Raw genomic sequence first — 18,157 nt, 5'->3', positions numbered from 1 at the left:
TGTAGGCTGTTAAATTTTGCTACTTGTGTAATTGATTTTTTCAAGGTAGAAATGAAGAAAAGTGGTTCAGCAGACTGATGCACTGTGTGTTGTATGTTATTATTCCCCCTCTTAAAATAGGGGAAGAACAAGCTATAAGACCACAAAAATGTAAGTATAATTTTATTTCAGTAAGAAAGAGTAGGCTAATTAAAATTCTTTTAAAAAGCAAGACACTGATACAGAATCAAACAACATATTTGTTTCTACGAAGTAGCAGTGATTCAAAAAGCCAAACTTTAGTGACTACAACAACTTCTGAAGTGTATATAGACATTAGGCATACTGTTCTTTTCTGATAGCCAAGATAACCCTTCTTTTCTGGAAGAAAAACACCACAACTTTGTAAGGTGTGTATACATATGGGCATTTTTCAATGTTTATTACTTGTGTACATTAAGATCTTACTAATGCTTAATAAAGTTTTAATTAATTTTACTAATAGTTAATAAAATATTTTTTAAAAACTTAAAAGCCTAAACCAGAACTATTTCTGTTTTCTCTATCTAATGAAAACAATTTAACAAGTCTGTACTAATCATTACAACTGCTATCTCGTTACTATAAGGAAAGTCTTATGGATTAGTACGTATGTAAAACATCAAGGCTTTCATTTAGAGCATACATATTTTATGGCTTTTTGTATCATGACTGACTGTACTTAATTAGTATGTTCCAAGATTAAGTGAAATATTAAAATCCTCACAAAAATATTATGAGAGATTTTGAAAACAACTGAAAAGAAATAAAATATTTAAATGAAAATGCAGGTCTAGCAAGTGTCAGTCTGCATGTTCTTGAACAACACATGGCTTACAGGCAGCTCAAATGCAATTTCTGTGCTTTAATTACATTACCTGTCTGGCAACTGGGTTGTACCACTGCATTGGTTGCCAGTCTACCAAATTCCTGGCCAGTGGGACGAGGTAAATCATCCCACTCTATGGATGCCAAGGTGATTCTTGGACCCAATTACAGCCTCAGCTGGCAACAGGAACTTCAGGGAACAACTGCTTTCTTCAAAATATGAGTCACCCTGGATCCCTCACGCCCTTTACTTTGTCATGAGCAGAGTGCCCTCTGCCTCACATGTGGCTGGAAGGGCCCCTAACCCACTACACTTGTTACAAAATGAGACAAACTAAATAGCACCCATACCGTCCTTTAATCTGTTTCCAAGGATGCACACCATTGTTTTCTTCTTTCATAATCTGTGCCAAAATGATGAGGAAAATGAAGTAACTGTTGCTGGAGTTGTACAGAGAAGGGACCTGCTGTTCACAGCAGCAGCGTTTCACCAACTCAAGCATTGACAAAGAAGTCTTACTAACATTTGCCAGATCCTTCAGACCAAGCCAAGGAACAGTAAAGCAGCTGTTCTAAAAGAATAGATGAAAACAGAAGATATTATAAATAACAATAAATGCCAATATTAAAAAGGCAGTAAGATGCACTCCTTCACAGGAACAAAAGGATATGTTCCTACCACAGCTAAAACAATAAAAATGCATTGTAACTGTGCGCAAAGTATTTTTACAAGATCTTAAACTCAGTAGTCCTGATGAAAAATAGGACTTAAAATATATGATCATATTCTATAATTTCATAAAGTAACAGACCATAACAAATTTAAACATGATTACACAAACATAGCAAATTTAAGGATACTGTCATCGATTAGGTAGTTCTACACAAGTATAGTAATCAAGCTGGGCTACAGGAAAATCAGAATTAATTGGCAAAAATCAAGGACTGTCTACATGTAATTCTACATTTTTATATATTCATCTACTTACCAGATTCTTGCTGTAATAATCCCAGAGTATGGTGACAACAGATAAGTTCAAATCCCAGAAACTGCACAAAGTCAAACAGCACTGAAGATGCATTCGTAAGTGTTCCTCCAACACACCAGTCTTGAAAAGGAAGTAAAAAATTAATTGTAGGATACCTAAAACCAGTACTACCAGACTATTCAAAGTAATTTCCTAATATAAAAAATATTTTTAATTATATACTGTTGAGTAAATGCATCTGCTAATACAAGCAGTGAACTCGAAGAAATAAGCTGACAATTGCACCCTGCAAACCAGCCAATGCTGGTTCATCCCAGAATCATAGAATCACAGAATCATTTAGGTTGGAAAAGACTTCTGAAAAGGTTAATAGGAAAGAAAATAGGAAATACCAAACAATTTGAACACAGTGAAGCATTCAGGTAGTAATTGTGTGATAATGAGTTATTCTCATCCAGCTTTTGGTAACAACAAAACAAAACTTTCATAGGAGGTAGGATATTAATAGCTCCATGCTCTGAACTAAAATTATATGTTTAACCCAGCCTATTTTAGGCATCCTACTTTAGAGTGATAATTCCTGTAAGGGCTTAATTATCTCCACTGGCTGCAAAAGTGGCCTAATGGACCAACTTGTGTGCAGCTGTCTTAAGAGCAGACTTTTACATGTGTGAGTCAGTCCAACACCTCTACCCCATGGCAGGGGTGTGGGAAGTAGATGATCTTTAAGGTCCTTTCCAAGCCAAAACATTCCATGGTTCTATGACTTGCTCACAGTGCTACTTCTTACGACTTACCATGTCTTGGAGTGTGTGTTTTTTCCCCTGTTTTCAATGCCTCACAAATGAGTCTAACTCATAACTTGTCTCTACCTGGCTATACTTTCATGTGGAAAACTTGACTTGTTACACTTTCTCACAACACTGCAAACAATTGTACAATCACCTACAAGAACTCCTACCACGTCTGCCTTCTCTTCTTATGAACAATTAATGTAGAGCATATGGCTTCTAAACCAGTACATTCCTAAAACAACTTGAAATTGAAAAGACATTTTCAATTGTCATAGAAAATTATATATTCAAGACATTATGTGTAAGATACAAAAACCAATGAAATAGGAAAGTAACTTTCCAGTAAAAACTCATTAAAAATATTCAGAATAGTAATTCAAATGTAATAAAAATGCCTACAAATGGTGAAAGGTGATACTCAAGTATTTTTTAATATATGACATAATTATTAATTCTGCCAAAAAGACTTCCCCCAAAAAAACGATCTTGCATGAAAAACAAGGGACAGAACAGCTGGTTTTTTTGTAACAAATAAAAGCAAGAGTCTTGATGTAAAACAAAAAAACCTGCAGCTGAACATACCTATTTCTCTAGAGGGATTTACCCAGTTGCAAAAAAAAAAAAAAAAAAAATCAAAACACACACCATTAAAAAAATTCCCAGAAAGGGAATGTTTAGTCTTGAAGTTGTATTTTGAATCTAGGGTTATGTTTAGAATCTAATTCAACAAACAATGACTGCTTCAGTTAAATTAATTCAACAATAAACACAGCAGTTGAGAAGCTTCAATTTGAACCATTATTTATCTGTCCAACAATAGTTTTAGAAGAGTTTCCCAAACCAAGATAGCACTGAAGGCTTTATCTCAAATTTAATATAAAAGAGTACCCAGACTTCAAATATCCCTGGGATTAATGGATTCTCTCATTGCTCTTTTGCTTAAAATGGTCTCTTGCACTGCTGGAAATACTATCAGAACTCTTGAGGTAGTCAGCTTTTAATTTATCACAGAAGGGAGGAACACCTGATACTATCAAAATGATAGTACTATCTAAACATAACATTTTTCTCTTATGACCTCCTACTGTAGTAACAAAATTGGTTTTCCTAGAAACCCAAGAAATACTTCTCTATCTCTCTTAAGGTAGAATTAAACAAAAAATACAGTGAAAGTATAACAAAATTGAGGCAGAACTGAAACAGCACGAAGCATTTATTTTCTAAAATGAGAAGTCTAATAAGACAGACTGTTATTAGTTCTTACAAACTAAAAAGCTTTTGATTCTCACAATAAAACTTCATAAACACAAATTCCTCTTATACTGACAACCCACAGTCAGTTTGATATTGCCTAGTAGACAAATACAGTTATGATAATATTACTACTACAACAATTTTCATTTTGTAGTACAAAAAGAATTGTAAACCAGCTTTTTTTCTTCTTTTGGATAAGAATTCCAAATCACAGAAAAGGTAGGAAACATCTCATACAACTAGTTTCCCCAAAAATGCCCCTTTTTTGTGGTAGAACTGGGTGTTTTTTCACATAAGCAATTTTTTTCAACTTTTATACACCTGGAGTTTAAGAAGAGGGCAACTTGTGGCTGAAGAACTCAGCAGTTGGGCAACTGCTTGAAGCTGAAAGGATATATCCAAGGCAGAAGCACACTACACTTGCCCAGGTATCCATGATTGCTCCTATCTTCTCACAGGGTGCTTTTGGTTCCCATCACTATTGATCCCGTAGGATGAACAGCACTTTCACATCTTTTCCTTGCTCAGCAGCAGGCTGACTGGATCTTAAAGGAGTTTGTGTTGGGAACAGGGCATTAGGGCATCCCTCAACCTCCTTCACCTGGACATGCAGCATCATGTTCTGGATGGACCCACCTGGATTACCATGCCTTAGTCTCTCTACTGCCTGCATGTGGACCACTAAACACAACAGTATTACTGAAACTACCAAAATGCTGCAGATTTACCACTGGTTAGGCATTTTTGTATCCCAATGTTTAGCTGTCCTAAGGATGTTAAAGCTAACTTCAGCTTCTGCTGCTTCGTTATGCTCTGCTGCCCTCAGTGGCTGCAACACCTATTGAATCATCTTTTCACAACACAGAATTTGAAGCTCAAATGAAGAGACATTAACAGTGATTGGTAGGAGATGATCAATTTACCTTACAAATCTATGTTCTGCACCTTTTTCAGATGCTTTTGAATACAAAACTATACATACTTGTTTTCTTCTTAATTTCCCCCCCATTCAGTGTAAATTGCCATTCTTCTGAGCATGTACACTCTACAAGCTATAGGGAAATTAGGGAGTAACAAGGACAAGATTATGAGGTTGATGAACACAGTACTAAATATGGTTAGTTTTTAAGTTGCCATATACCTAAAAATGAAGTTTTTAACTACCAACTCCTGCCCTCTCTAGCACACAGACAATTCAGCACTACTATTTCTTATAATTTATTTTGTACAGTTATTGCTGTGCATCTTTAGTAGATAAGAGGCCATATGCTGAAAAGGATGGCTCAGATAGGATTAACTTACAAAGTCATGCCAAGTGTTAATAGGCAGTATCATCAATTCTGTCCTGCTGTTCATTCAAAGAGTACTATTATCAGTTTTGCTTTTTCCCATTTTTCAATGTTCCATTTCATTACTGACTTCTTGATATCTCATTGTGCTTCTCATTACTACATTTTCTGGACTCAAAAATACTTAAGAGATGCAAAAGATAAGATAAAAGGCAGGAGTGGCCACTGAAGCTGACAGACCAACAGAGGAGATGGACATGTCTACTGGCAAAAGAATTCTCCTTCCTAGACACTGTCAAGAAGGCTGCAGTGCAGGGACAGGGAGCAGGACTCATGTTTTAATAAAGTACTCTATTCACTCATGCATGCACATATAGGAATTAATGTTCCCCAAGGAGCACTTCCCTTGGGCAGCTAACTCCATAATGCAAGAAAAAATAATGAACAAATAAAAAAAGGAAATAAACTAGATGGCTCCTTAGATGGGTGGTAATAGTTACAACCACGTCTTTGGCAAATGAGGGTTTGTTTTAATTCCAACAGCGATTGCCTTTGGAAATTAAAACACATATTTACTTCATATTACTGTGTCATGACTGACTCAATATGCAAGTAGTCTGAACTTGGCCACTTAGGTGCCTTTCTAAACTGTCTACAGTTCAATACTTTTTTTAACAGAAGCATCAAAAACTGTGTATTTTATGTATGTTCTGCTTCAAAGTAATCTTTATTCAAAATAATCAACAACCACAAGCAAAGGGGATTATTTTGAAGAAAAGAACTTTAACTACAAATATGTGTCTCAGGTTGCTGCCATACAGAAGATGCAAACAGGAAGGTGGCTAATAAACTACTCAGTTTTTATGCATCTTATCTAAATCTCTCCAGTTTCTCTCCCAGCATTGTAAGCATCCAATAAGTAATGTCATTACTTGTAGTTGTAATGTATATGCACAGTTTGTATTTTCAGTCATATGCTGTAAAATCATTCAAAAAGACTTAAGCTTTTAAACTGAAAGACTACAACTACATAGCCAAGCATTTGAGTTTATGTTTAGAGTATTAAAATCTGAAAAATCATGCTATCAATTTCAACTCTCCTAACAGCCAAAATATTTTCTTATTGAAAAGTTGTAACAAGTATTGTTCTGCATTCCAGCTTTAACTATGGTTGTTGCTACTCCATGAGCAACACAGATTTAATAATTTAAAAAACTGAAAGAACTGATTCCCCTTCTGCTTTCAACAACAGAACTTTTCAGGATTTTTCTTAATTTCATATACCAAATGAAAAAATAAACGTGTTTATTCTTGTCTTAAACATACCTAAGTAAAAAAATTATTTTTACAGGCATTGCCGATACAACATTTGCAATTTGTACCATGCAACTTCAGAACAAATTTATAGAGCTACAATGTAACTTATTTTAAAATAACTTGATGAACAGCATATTTAAAAGCATATTAAAAGGAGGTCAATTCTGACCTCTGGGCCATGAAGCACTGCATTAACCATTCTGCAGAAAGAAAAATGATAAGGTATGAAATGAGTGCTCAGAAACTAGAACCTTATCAGTAAGAGTTTGATTCAAGCCTGTAAGACAAATTGCTCGGCAAGGCAAGTCACCTTCCCGCTGTGATGAGGATATAGCTGAATTTTCAATGCAACTGACTATCTCCTTCATCATGTCTCCTCAACTTGATATCCTTACATTCAGTATCTGATTTACATTTTCTAAGCATCCAGTTCTTATTCTGAATACATCTTGTCTAAGAAGCCATATACTACCCTTCCAGGATAATTATCTTTTTTCTTTATCTGACGATTTAGCATCAAGCACAAGCACTTTAAACCAAGTGGAACTGCTAACAAGGAAGGAACTGTACACTGTCATAGTTTAGCTATGTCAAGGTTGTTCATTTACCAGTGATAAAAACACCACAACTCCAAAAATACACTTGTTAGTTGGACTTTGTTTCATGCACTGTCTTTTCCTGAAAGCATCCCTGACACTTCCCTTGTTCATTATTCTTGCCTTTATACACTTACTTGAGCATCAGTGGATTTTTTAAGGAGTTCCTCCACAAATTTCCAATTGGATTCCTTCTGTTTCTGAAAAATAATTATGAACATGAATAGCTTACAGGAAGCACTATGTAATAACACAAAAGTAAGCACAGAAAATATTTAATTTTATGACAGAATACAGTAGTCATCACCAAAAAGAGCTTTTCTGTTATTTGAATGTAATTGATACCTGTCCTAAAAATTAGCCCTCAGAAAGCTAATAAAAATAATAACTATGCAACTTGAACCACTTCAGGTGACTCATTTGCAATCCCAACCTTCACTTTTAATGGAGATGAAAAAGAATCAGGCATTTTTATTAGCCCAAGAAGAATGCTTTACAGTTTCTTTCTTTAATGTTCTGTAAAAAGGAAGCTATAAGGGGTAAGAAGGAAGAAAAGGTATAGTCTCATATTTTCTTGCTTTTTTATTTTCCATCTATTTATTCAAAGTGGTAAAGAAAAGGGTAGAAGGCCTTGCAACTAAGGCCCTTTTCTCAGGAGAAAAAAAAAAAAAACAAGGCCAATATACTTACATTTCTAGGATATTCAACCATCTCTTACTTACAGCTACGTATATGGCCTCTGTAGATAAGTAGATGTGTGAACATAGTACTTCCATCACTGTCCTCCCTTACTTGTTCCCTCCATTACCACAGCTGTTAAGTCTTGTACATTATTCTGCAGATAGCTGTCCTTTAAACATCAGCTTAGAACTTACAATAAAGAGCATTTTATGCTTTGGTAATTGAAATATAACTATTTTCCAGCAGCAACACCATTGTGCTCCATTCTTCTCTGCTACTGATTCAACTGGTTAATGGTGTGGCTTGGTGACAGTTTCACACAGAACTCCAGAAAGCACCAAGATAATTTTACAAATTGATTCTTTTAAAGGATTCACTAATATTCATCCAACACTATTTGACTACTTGGTGACTACATTTTTGCACCACAAGAAAAAGAGAATACTGAAAGACAAACAATGATAGCAAGTCACAGCCCAGAGGCTGTTTATGGAACAAATATAAATGAAAGGACAGATCTATAGAAAATTACCCTAAAGCTGTGATTTCATGATTCAGGAACTTGACCCATATCAGTTAAGAAATTCCCACTGCTTCTTCCTCATCCTGAGCTCCTCTTTCTGCCCTCACAACTATACAGCATGCCACCGCTCGGTTGTTCTCGTATTTCTGTTTGTGGGACTCTGAGCCAGAACAGTGAATCAACACAGAGCTTTAGGAGAGGAAGAAAGAAAGAAAAAAGGAATAGGGCCTGACTTACGTCACGGGAAACCAAAAATTGTGCCAGAAGAGCAGAGGATATCATGCCTAGGGTGGTGAACAGGATTTAAGCTGTTACTGATGCCAAAGGCTCTGTATCATGAAACCAGAGCCAGCATCGTGTCAGGACAGGACATTGCATCAACAGACAGTCAAGGAGTAAAGGCAGCACTTCAATAACAGGTAAACCCAGGACGTGAACAACCAGCATTTCAAGACAGATCTGGCCATTATGTACATTTGATTTCTGACTGTATTTTAGAGCCTGATGTTATGTGAATACCTACACACAGGCAACATCCTACTGCAGGATTTCAAGGAAAGCTAAGGAACTGCTAAAAGCCCAGTTTTGGCAGCAATAAGTAGATATTAGAATTATGCTAAATGTCTGTGAGAGCACTTGAATGTTTGAATCAGTCTGCTTAGAACATGTTTTTAGCAGCACCATAGACCAAGGACACATGTTTTATACAACAGGTGTTTATTGCCAAAGTTCCAGCTCGTCTGCAGTATGCAGATCACCTTACAAGATCTTGGAGTAATCTAGGGCAAACTCCTGACACCAACTGGGATTGATTACAAGAGTGCGCCCAAGTTCAGTCCGAGGTCAGGAAAGAAGGACACCAACCACCTGCTGCACTCTTTTTAGTTACAATTGTATCTATATTTTAACAGACTTGCTCCATTCAAATCCCAATAGATTTATATCCAAACAGTACTCCCTATTGCACGGGCAATATGGCACAGCACCTGTCTATCATTGTTCACAATCTGTCCTGGTCAGAACACACACAGAACCTACATCTTCAACTCCAAACTGTGTGTCTTAAAATATCCTCCCCTCCACCCCCAGAGAGTCCTAGAAATTAACAAAACCTGGAGACCTCACAGTGCATACCAGTGCTGCTAAAACCAAAAACTTGAGCTGACGTTGTAGGAAAAAACTTTTGCAACGCCTAACAGCTGAGTGCCTGGAAAAGCTATATTAGGCTTCTTTGCTGAAATCCATGTTTGCATATCTTGCCACATAGTCATTTCAGATTATTCTATTCAAAGGAAAGAATTCTTAGCCCCAAGTAACTCTGCCTATATTACCTTAGCCTACAGGATATTAAAATTGACCCCTGCAATGTTCAGAAGTAGCAAATTTTCTCATCAGGTCCCATTTGAGTTTTAAATATACAAATCCTGCTTTTCAGAAGAGTGAAGTGGGACCTGAACAGGGGAATATGGAAAGAGACACATCCCTCAGAACAGTCCCTAAGAAACCTGTCTAAAACTTTCTAGTTTAAAAATGTGGTTTCATGTATGTGAAATATATATTCAATATATATGAATCACTGCATATTTGAAATTGCATTTTATGAGCTAAAGGGGAAAAAAATAAAAAGAAGGAAGTCTGAAACCTATTTAGAATTTTAAAAGCTTTCTTAACAACCTTACAGCCATGCAGACCACATTAAAAAATTGAAAATCTTCCACAGATGACATAGGCTTAGAGGCAATTGCTGCTACAGAGCACATGAATAACCATCATTATGACACATCACACTCCCACCTCTGATCACAGTTAATTAAAAGAAAGCATGTGTCACAAAGCCATTGCATCCTATGTTCAATCAACAAAACAAGACTACAGAGTCCTCATGTAATTCTACCCACTTCACAAATTCATATCACAGACTGTTTTACCTTATAATGTTCCAAAAATATTTTGAGGTTGCAATTCAAGGAGGGGAACAGGACCCAAAGGGATGGTTACCATCAACCTGTCTATGACAGATTATAATACTGTGGTGGGTGAGAAGGCCCTGATGTTACTGATAAGATTTTTTTGTATGAGAACAGGGATCCCTGGACAAACAATAACTTAGAAATGCAAAGCACAGCTAACAGTTTGAACATAAAAACTACTGGAAACATCAAGAGAACCATGCACAGGATGAGCTCATGATTTACAAATCAAGACTTGGAAATGCTCTTCTCCCAGGTGAGGTCTAAGGGAAAAGTATTATTTAATCTTGGGCAAGTCACTTCCTGTCACTGTGTCTCAGATTCCTATTTTAAAATAAGAAAAACAGGAATCCTTTTTTCCATTCTACATTTTTTTTGGCTTATGTAAATAATATAGTGCCTGGGGCAAAAAATAATCTCTCATGAAGCTAAATACAGAGTATCTATCGGAGTGAGATACAGGAAAAAAGCCCCAATGATAAAAGTAATCAGTATCACTCTATTTGGATTAGGGCATTAAATATAAGAAACCCAGTATAAATGTGTGCTTCACACTGATTTCTGTATTTCACCTGGGAATAACCTCTTCTCACTTTCTAAATTCTCCTAAGAAGCAGAAGTGTAGTAATTCTATCTTGCCAGGTCCTCTATAAAACTCTCTGGACTGCATGCATCTCCCCCACCAGATAGTAGTAACATGCAAAACCAAGGGAAGCTTGAGACAACCCTCAGTGTAACAATCAGACCTGGTCTGCACCGTTACATGGTATAAATGTGCAAGAAGTTGCTTCACTTTGCCACATGCTAACAAGGAGCCTGCCATGGCCTGCTAAAGGATTTGTAAACTGGCAAACAGAAGAAGCATAAGTAGCCTACGTGGGCCAAGTCCTCTAGAGAACAGACATGGTCATGAGTTTTTCAATGAAGTATTCAAGGACTGAATTAACACACCTTTGCTACATTTAAAATTCTTTTAACAAATTTGCAGATTAGAAAATCCAAGTAATTCTTATTTTCTTTGGAAAGTCTAATTTTACTTAGGATTGTAAGCATTCCCAGAATTTCAACATTTTTCTTTCATTCTCTATAGACTTAATGCTTTTAAAAATCTAAAAACAAAGAGAGGAATTTTAAGTTACCAAAACTGCTCAACCTACATGATCATTCTTCCCTTCTTACAGATTTGCAGTTCACAAACACATTTCCAGGTTTTAACCTTTCATCCTAAATCAGGAATAGAAATCACAGTACCAATTTTAACAGAATGAACAGTTTTAATACACACTGTTAAATTACAAATAATAAAGACAATTCACAATAAAGGGCAATTAAGCCCAGTTTGTGGAAGATGCCATAAAGTTTATGCTTGGAAAATTAGGGAATATGGGCAATGCAGCTGAAAGGTTAAAAAAAGCCACCACACTAAAAAACCCCAAAATCAAACAAAGAGACCACCAACACCCCCATCCCAAAAAAAAAAAAAAAAACCAAACAAAAAACCCAAAAGAAAAAGAAAAAAAATAAGAGTAAGAGCACAAAAGAACAGAAAGATAAATGACAGAAGATGGCATGACCAGAGTCTCCATAGTGCAAAAAACACTGCTGGGGAGAAAAAACCCAAGCAAAACACTACACCAAAACCACCCCAAACCCTCAGTTTCTGGGTCTTCATCCATCTCACTTCTAACAAGCTTCCTCTATAGACAATTAAGAAAAATGGTCAGCTTTTATACATCTCAAAATGGATGAATTGTCTCAGCAAGTGCAAGTTTCCTAAACTGAAACCTGAATTCAAGTTATTAGACACCATCTATTGGTAGCATACCAACATAAAAGTGAAGCTGTATACACAAATATATATACATCTTATGATGTTATGGCTGGGATGCAAATGTAATGCAATTAGACAGATTGAAATTTATCCAGAGCAGAGCTATCACTTTAGAAAAATAAGTGACATTAATAATTACACAGTCAGTGTTTGAGATTTATACTTCATAAACCACAAACTCATGTGCTCAATTCCTAAAACTACAAACCCAGTGAAGCATTTATGCAGCAGGCAATCTTAAACCATATGCTATGTCATTAAGTATGTGTTACTAACTAGTTGGGGTATTTCAAGTTTCCTTCACACAGTACTCTACTGAATATGTGGTATGTAACATGAGTATGTGTGGGGCTCCAGAACATTTACCAGCTTGTACAAAGCACATTTTAACACTTCCAACCTAAAAACTATTTCCTTTAAGGAGTATGAAAATTCCTGCATTACAAAACTAATTGTTTTCTGTCAACAAAAATAACCAAAGAGATCAAAATCAATTATAATAACTCTTAGGCATTTAGCAAAAAGCATACCCACCTTTTCATCTAGATTTCCATTCCGGTCAAACTGGTAGAGTGGTGCTAGATGACTCATCATCCACCAGCTAAAACTCAATGGGTCTTTACAGTGAACTGTTTCAAACCCAGACACATTTTCAGAAGTACTTGGCCGTTCAAAGATATTCTTCAGGGTTGTGTTTACCAAGCTCCAGAAACACTGCAGAAAACGCAAAAGTTAATTTGAACTGTCTTCAATAACAAAACCTATGGTAACAATTTTCTCTACAACACTGTCCTATTGATTAATTTGCTTTAACAGAGAACAAGCAAGATGACAGTCATTTAAAGAAAATATCAAAAAGCAGTGGTGAGTATTACCACAGAAAACTCAAGGCTACCTTGGAAAGTCCTCTCTCAAATGTCAGTAGAAAGCAAAGTGAAAGGATAAACTTGGGTCACCAGGAAGAATCCAGTGCAATACCTCACAAGCAAAACTACAAGCTGATGGACTGATGACATGCAGACAGGATGGTGCCCCAACACTCAACAAGAGAAAGGTTAGAGTTCTTTAATGAAGAATTGTTAAAACATATTTCTGAAAAACTTCTAGTGGCAGACTATCCTAATCAAGAGCAACACAGTAGGTGGTAGAAAATCAATCTGAAAGACAGCAAACAGAGTTTCCAATTCCCTGTTTTGTCAAAGTCTGCTCCAGCACTGACAAACTGATTAATTCTCATTGACTCAGACCCTTGCCTATATCACAATATTACTATTTCTTCCAGCCTGTGCCTATCTTTCCTAGTTTTAAGGAAGCTCTCTAGGACTTCTTTGCATGTGTATTTCACCCTCCTTAGCTGGGTCTTGATCCTAACAGCTGCAAAGTGCTCTTGCCAGTGCAAATGCTTAACAGTTAACACAGTAACACCTGTGCTGTCCACCTTTACATCTGTTGGCATTAACAAGCAAACAGCCATCAGTGCAAACCCTCTACTCTGAAGTACTTCATTCTCTACTAAGTGAACTGTACTCATGGCACAGATGGCTGCTTTGGTTCTTACTAAGATTATTTCAGAGAACAAAGGGTTTTGTCACTTCTTAGTATTCATTCAGAGAATCATCAGTTCAATCCCAAACAGCAGTCAAAGAAAACAATTAAAACGCTAGAAAATATCAGCAAACGAAAAGAACAAAACAGAAGATATCATTATGCAACGTATAAAACCACATGGCCTCCTAACCCATGTTTGGAACACTGAATGTCATCCTGGCACTCTGTTATTCAAAACAGGACATGGTAATATGGAAAAAGGTTCAGAGAAGGGTGACAAAGATGACCAGAGGTAAAGAATAGCACCTGAAAAAAAGAATTACTGTAAGAAGTAAGACTCATCAGTCTAGAAAAGGCAGAAGGTAGGATATATCAGGAAAAAAAAAAAAAAAAACCAAACTGAAGAGGCATATAAGGTTGTACTGGTATAAAAAGGAGAACAGGCAGTGATTTGCTGATTTCCAGTAGAAGTATAAGGGGGCATCCAGAGAAGTCAGTAACTACAAGATTCAAGACTATACACAGGTTGTTCTTGTACAGATGGGTAACAGAGACAGCAAGATGAGCTAGCTGGATCACGTTTCGAATGCCTGGAGATGACTCATTGCGTGACATATCACAGAAACTAGAAATAATTTTTTTAAAAAGATGTAAGCATGGCTTTTTGTGTTTTGCTCCTCCATAAAAAGAATAGAACTTGCACAGTATCTTCCTTTGCTTTGCTTTCTTTAGCATTAGAAGTGCTCCTTATCAATGCCCTAGGTCATAACCCAACAGTATACTGCAAACCTAGAGTCAGGATTTCATGCACATTTAAGACAATGGCCCAAGGCATCACAGTTAGCATGCAGTTCTCCTGGAGCAAACAGGAGGTTCAGTTCTACCACCAGATCTGTGCATTCATGGCCATATGGGAACATTTGGTGACTGTACTGCAAATGTAACAGTATTCTTCCTTTACCTCTGTATTAGACCCTTTATTTCTGTGGTCCAGCAATTGAATAAGTAGAATCCATAGTTCTTTCACGCAGGTACAGGAATAATGGCTACTGGTAAGAGCCTCAGAAAGTCGCACCTTAAAGAGAATATGGAATAAAATTATTCACAGAAGTGTTAATTTTTGAAATGGTGTTTTATATATCAGTATTTCCTCTTGTCTTGGCTGTTTGGTTTGAAGGTGGTTTTTTTGTTTGTTTTTTTTTTTTAAGTAAATAATATAGTTACAATTACACCTTCAAAGGTGCATTATTCACTAACATCCAGAATATCTCTCTCAGATAACACAGACTCTCTCCTATTTCTACATAAATTATAGGTTGTGCTATTTCCTCCTAGTTTCTTCTGATCCACTCTCAAACATTATTTAATCACATAAAAATGGCATTCCATGTCCTAAATGAAGTTACAATAAATACTAATCCATTGTCTGATAGTAAGGAAAAGAAAATGATTGATTACATTTTCTTGATGTTCTTGAGAAGAAAAGGATTTCAAATTACTTACCAGCTACTATTGTTATTTTTAACTGAAAAATCCTTAATGACTAGGCCTAATGCTAGTAGAGTATGTTGTTGTTGGCATGAAGAGGATGTTAATGTTCCCACAACATTTCACAAAAATCTGCTTTTCGGTAAATTTACTGCAAGGCATTCTTTTAATATGCAGAAAACAGCATATTTCAAGTCATGTACATTACTTGATTACTATTCCATATTTAACAAAATTCACTCAGACTGATGCATTTCAAATGCAAAATAGTCTTCTTGTGATTCATCTTTCAATTTTACATTCTCTGAATTGTGAAACAAAACAAAACAGCAAAAGGAAGTGTTAAATACATAAAAAACTCTGTATGCTTTAAGGATTTTAACATCTGCCAGACCTGTATTTGAAATAATCATGCTATAGATAAAACTTCACTTAATCTATCCTTAGACAACATGAAGCCACTGAATAGTATTCAGAGGTGGCAAAAATTGTGAGAAAAGCTTTGTTTAAACAGCTCAATTCAGCACTTTTTACCTTCAATCGAGGACACAATGGCAGAAACATAGAAAAAAAAGAGGGAAAGCAAAGTAGCTTATACTCATTTTATCCCTAAACAATAAGTAGTCCAAGTTTGAATAATCAACCTACACGTCTCTAAAGCAAACAGAGGGGAATAGGTACCTAGAGAGATTAATGAATCTCACTGCAGAACAGTTGTTATCCTTCCATAACAATAAAAAGTACCTTGGGTGACTAGTTTAGCCAACTAACTCCTATCCATCTACATCTGATGAGGTGGAACCTGAATTTTTATATCCTCATGTTTTTTCTGATCCATTCACACACAGCTATTCTCAAATCACACTGGCACTTAAAATATTTTCTGAATTTGGAAACGTAACAGTGCAAATTAAAAATTAAATCAAAATATGCAATGCCAGTGACAGCAGAGACTGTGTGAGACATATAGAAGTGGGAGTGAATGACTAAAAACCTACACTTTCACAGTTAGAACAACAAGTATATCACCAATAATTTCAAATCTGTATAATATTTTATTAGGATGTAAACTTATTTATCATACACCTTTAGAATATGTTTACAACTACAGTTTCATACAGCTCCAAACCAGGTTTAAATAATTTTAATTATAAATATGAATTTACATTCATATATACATGTGAAACAACTTGTTTTTTCTCTCTCAAGAATAATCTTTATCCTATAAATTGTCATAGTAGACGTGATCTATTTTAAATAATGCTTTAGTCACTTTCCACATATACTCACAGTATGTCACGTGCCTCTCTCTCTCCTCACACTTTTAGTTAAAGATCTGTTACAGGAATTTCTCAACAACCTGAACTAATTTTATGTAAATATTATCTTGAGAATAAACAGTATGGCCACTAAAGTCTCTTGAAAAAATTCATTATTTAACTACTAACTTTCCAAAACTGAAGTGCCTCAAAAATAACTCTGGTTGTGACTTACCACCAAAGAACAAAACAGATCCATTGGAAATGAGCAGTCTACTCATTACAGATGCACTGCAATATTGGAGGTTTTTATAGTAGTATTAGGCATAGAAACTCTCTTAGAAATGAGTTTCATGCTTTCTACATGGACTACCAGCTGTGGCAGCAAGGTTTCTTCATCCACTGTTTACATTTGTAACTGTGCTACTCTACAAGACTGCAGGATCTCTCCTGCAGGAAATGTGCATGTCCATTCAGGATAGAGTCTGGGCAGTAGCATCAAGGCAAGACACCATACAGATATTGCTTAGACTACACTCTGGATTTCTTCTCACAACATCCTCATTTCAGTATCTTGGTAAGAATGTTTAAAACCCCAAACTGTAATGCTGTTGGGACAATACAGCTCGGGTGCCAGAGGTATAGCTGCTAAAGACAGAACAAAGATATCCACGGACATATATTTCTCTGCCAAATGTGTCTCAGAGCACACTGGACTCAGTTCATGATCCAAGTCAAGCATCCTCATCCCAAAGCTGCTCAAGAAACCAATCTGAAAACATGAGTCTAGAACACTCTTTCCAAGGATATCCACAAATGTTGACCTGCACTCAAGAATGCTCTCAGCCAAAAGCCCAAGGACATGTTTTAGTGATGAGCTGATGGTGCCACCTACTACCTACGGGTATTAGTTGCAATTTCAACAATTTTGAGGGATGCTATTTCCATAATGGGATGACAGAAAGGTTCTATACTACAGGAGTCACCAGATCAAGCGCAAGCTTCACTTCAGAAATTAATCTCAAATAGAATTAATTCAAGCAGTGTGGCCCACACCTAGAGAAAGCTTAAGAAAAAACAGGGACAAAACAATCTTCTCTCTTTGTAATGTGGCTCTGTGAAAGTATGTAGAATCTGTCATTTTATCATCTGACATTTCCAAGCCTACCATCAAGCACTGTGTTCAACAGATACTATTTGAATTTTCTTTTCTAAAACATTATTCTCACCTATTTGCCTTTTGTCAGGGGAGAACGTTGCAGTATTATCTGATAATTTAATAGATCAAAACTGATTTTAAAAGGTAACAGCTTTCTACAGGAAGGTATTTTAAAAGAACAGTTATCAAAGGCTAGTACAGCCATTCCCACCATCCTCAAAAGTAACATGAAGAAGAGGGACTCTATTTCTTATGCTTTTGTACTAGGAAAACATAAATCATACAGTGGTCACTGCTACTTATTCTCAGAGTTCAGTCCTGCATTCATGGATCACACATGTCCATCTAAAACAGGTTTCACAATGACACAAAGATTACACAGCTGTTTTTACTGGCTGCTATATGGAACTATTATGACTTTCTAGCTTTGCAGTGCTCAAAACAAGTGAGAAAAACACTGCAGCTATAGAAGAAAAGAAAAAGCAAAAGAGAAGACATGGAAAAGTTTTCCCATGACAAATGCAAAAGTGCTGTAACGGAAAGATGAGGCAGTAGAAATAGGCACACTGCAACAATAAACCGTAATATGACATTCTCTAAGTGTCCAGGGTAG

General features: G+C 36.1%; 1 protein-coding gene across 5 annotated transcripts in view; it reads right to left on the bottom strand.

Annotated features, from left to right (window-relative positions):
* Nucleotides 1–18,157, bottom strand: part of MMS22L (MMS22 like, DNA repair protein) — an 88,660-nt gene that overhangs the window by 56,935 nt on the left and 13,568 nt on the right. For 4 of the 5 annotated variants that reach the window (XM_053939462.1, XM_053939461.1, XM_053939460.1 and 1 more), the window contains exons 9-13: nt 14,600–14,713; nt 12,625–12,804; nt 7,223–7,285; nt 1,836–1,955; nt 1,198–1,418 (exon numbers count right to left, since the gene is read on the bottom strand). In XM_053939462.1, the coding sequence (XP_053795437.1) occupies nt 1,198–1,418; nt 1,836–1,955; nt 7,223–7,285; nt 12,625–12,804; nt 14,600–14,713 (698 nt within the window). The remainder of the gene's footprint in view (nt 1–1,197; nt 1,419–1,835; nt 1,956–7,222; nt 7,286–12,624; nt 12,805–14,599; nt 14,714–18,157) is intronic. The other variant, XM_053939459.1, reaches the window with a different exon arrangement.

This window comes from Vidua chalybeata, chromosome 3, assembly GCF_026979565.1.
Source record: "Vidua chalybeata isolate OUT-0048 chromosome 3, bVidCha1 merged haplotype, whole genome shotgun sequence".
Classification (NCBI taxonomy): domain Eukaryota; kingdom Metazoa; phylum Chordata; class Aves; order Passeriformes; family Viduidae; genus Vidua; species Vidua chalybeata.
The sequence above is the reverse complement of the archived record's forward strand: the minus strand, read 5'-3'. Positions and strand labels throughout refer to the sequence as shown.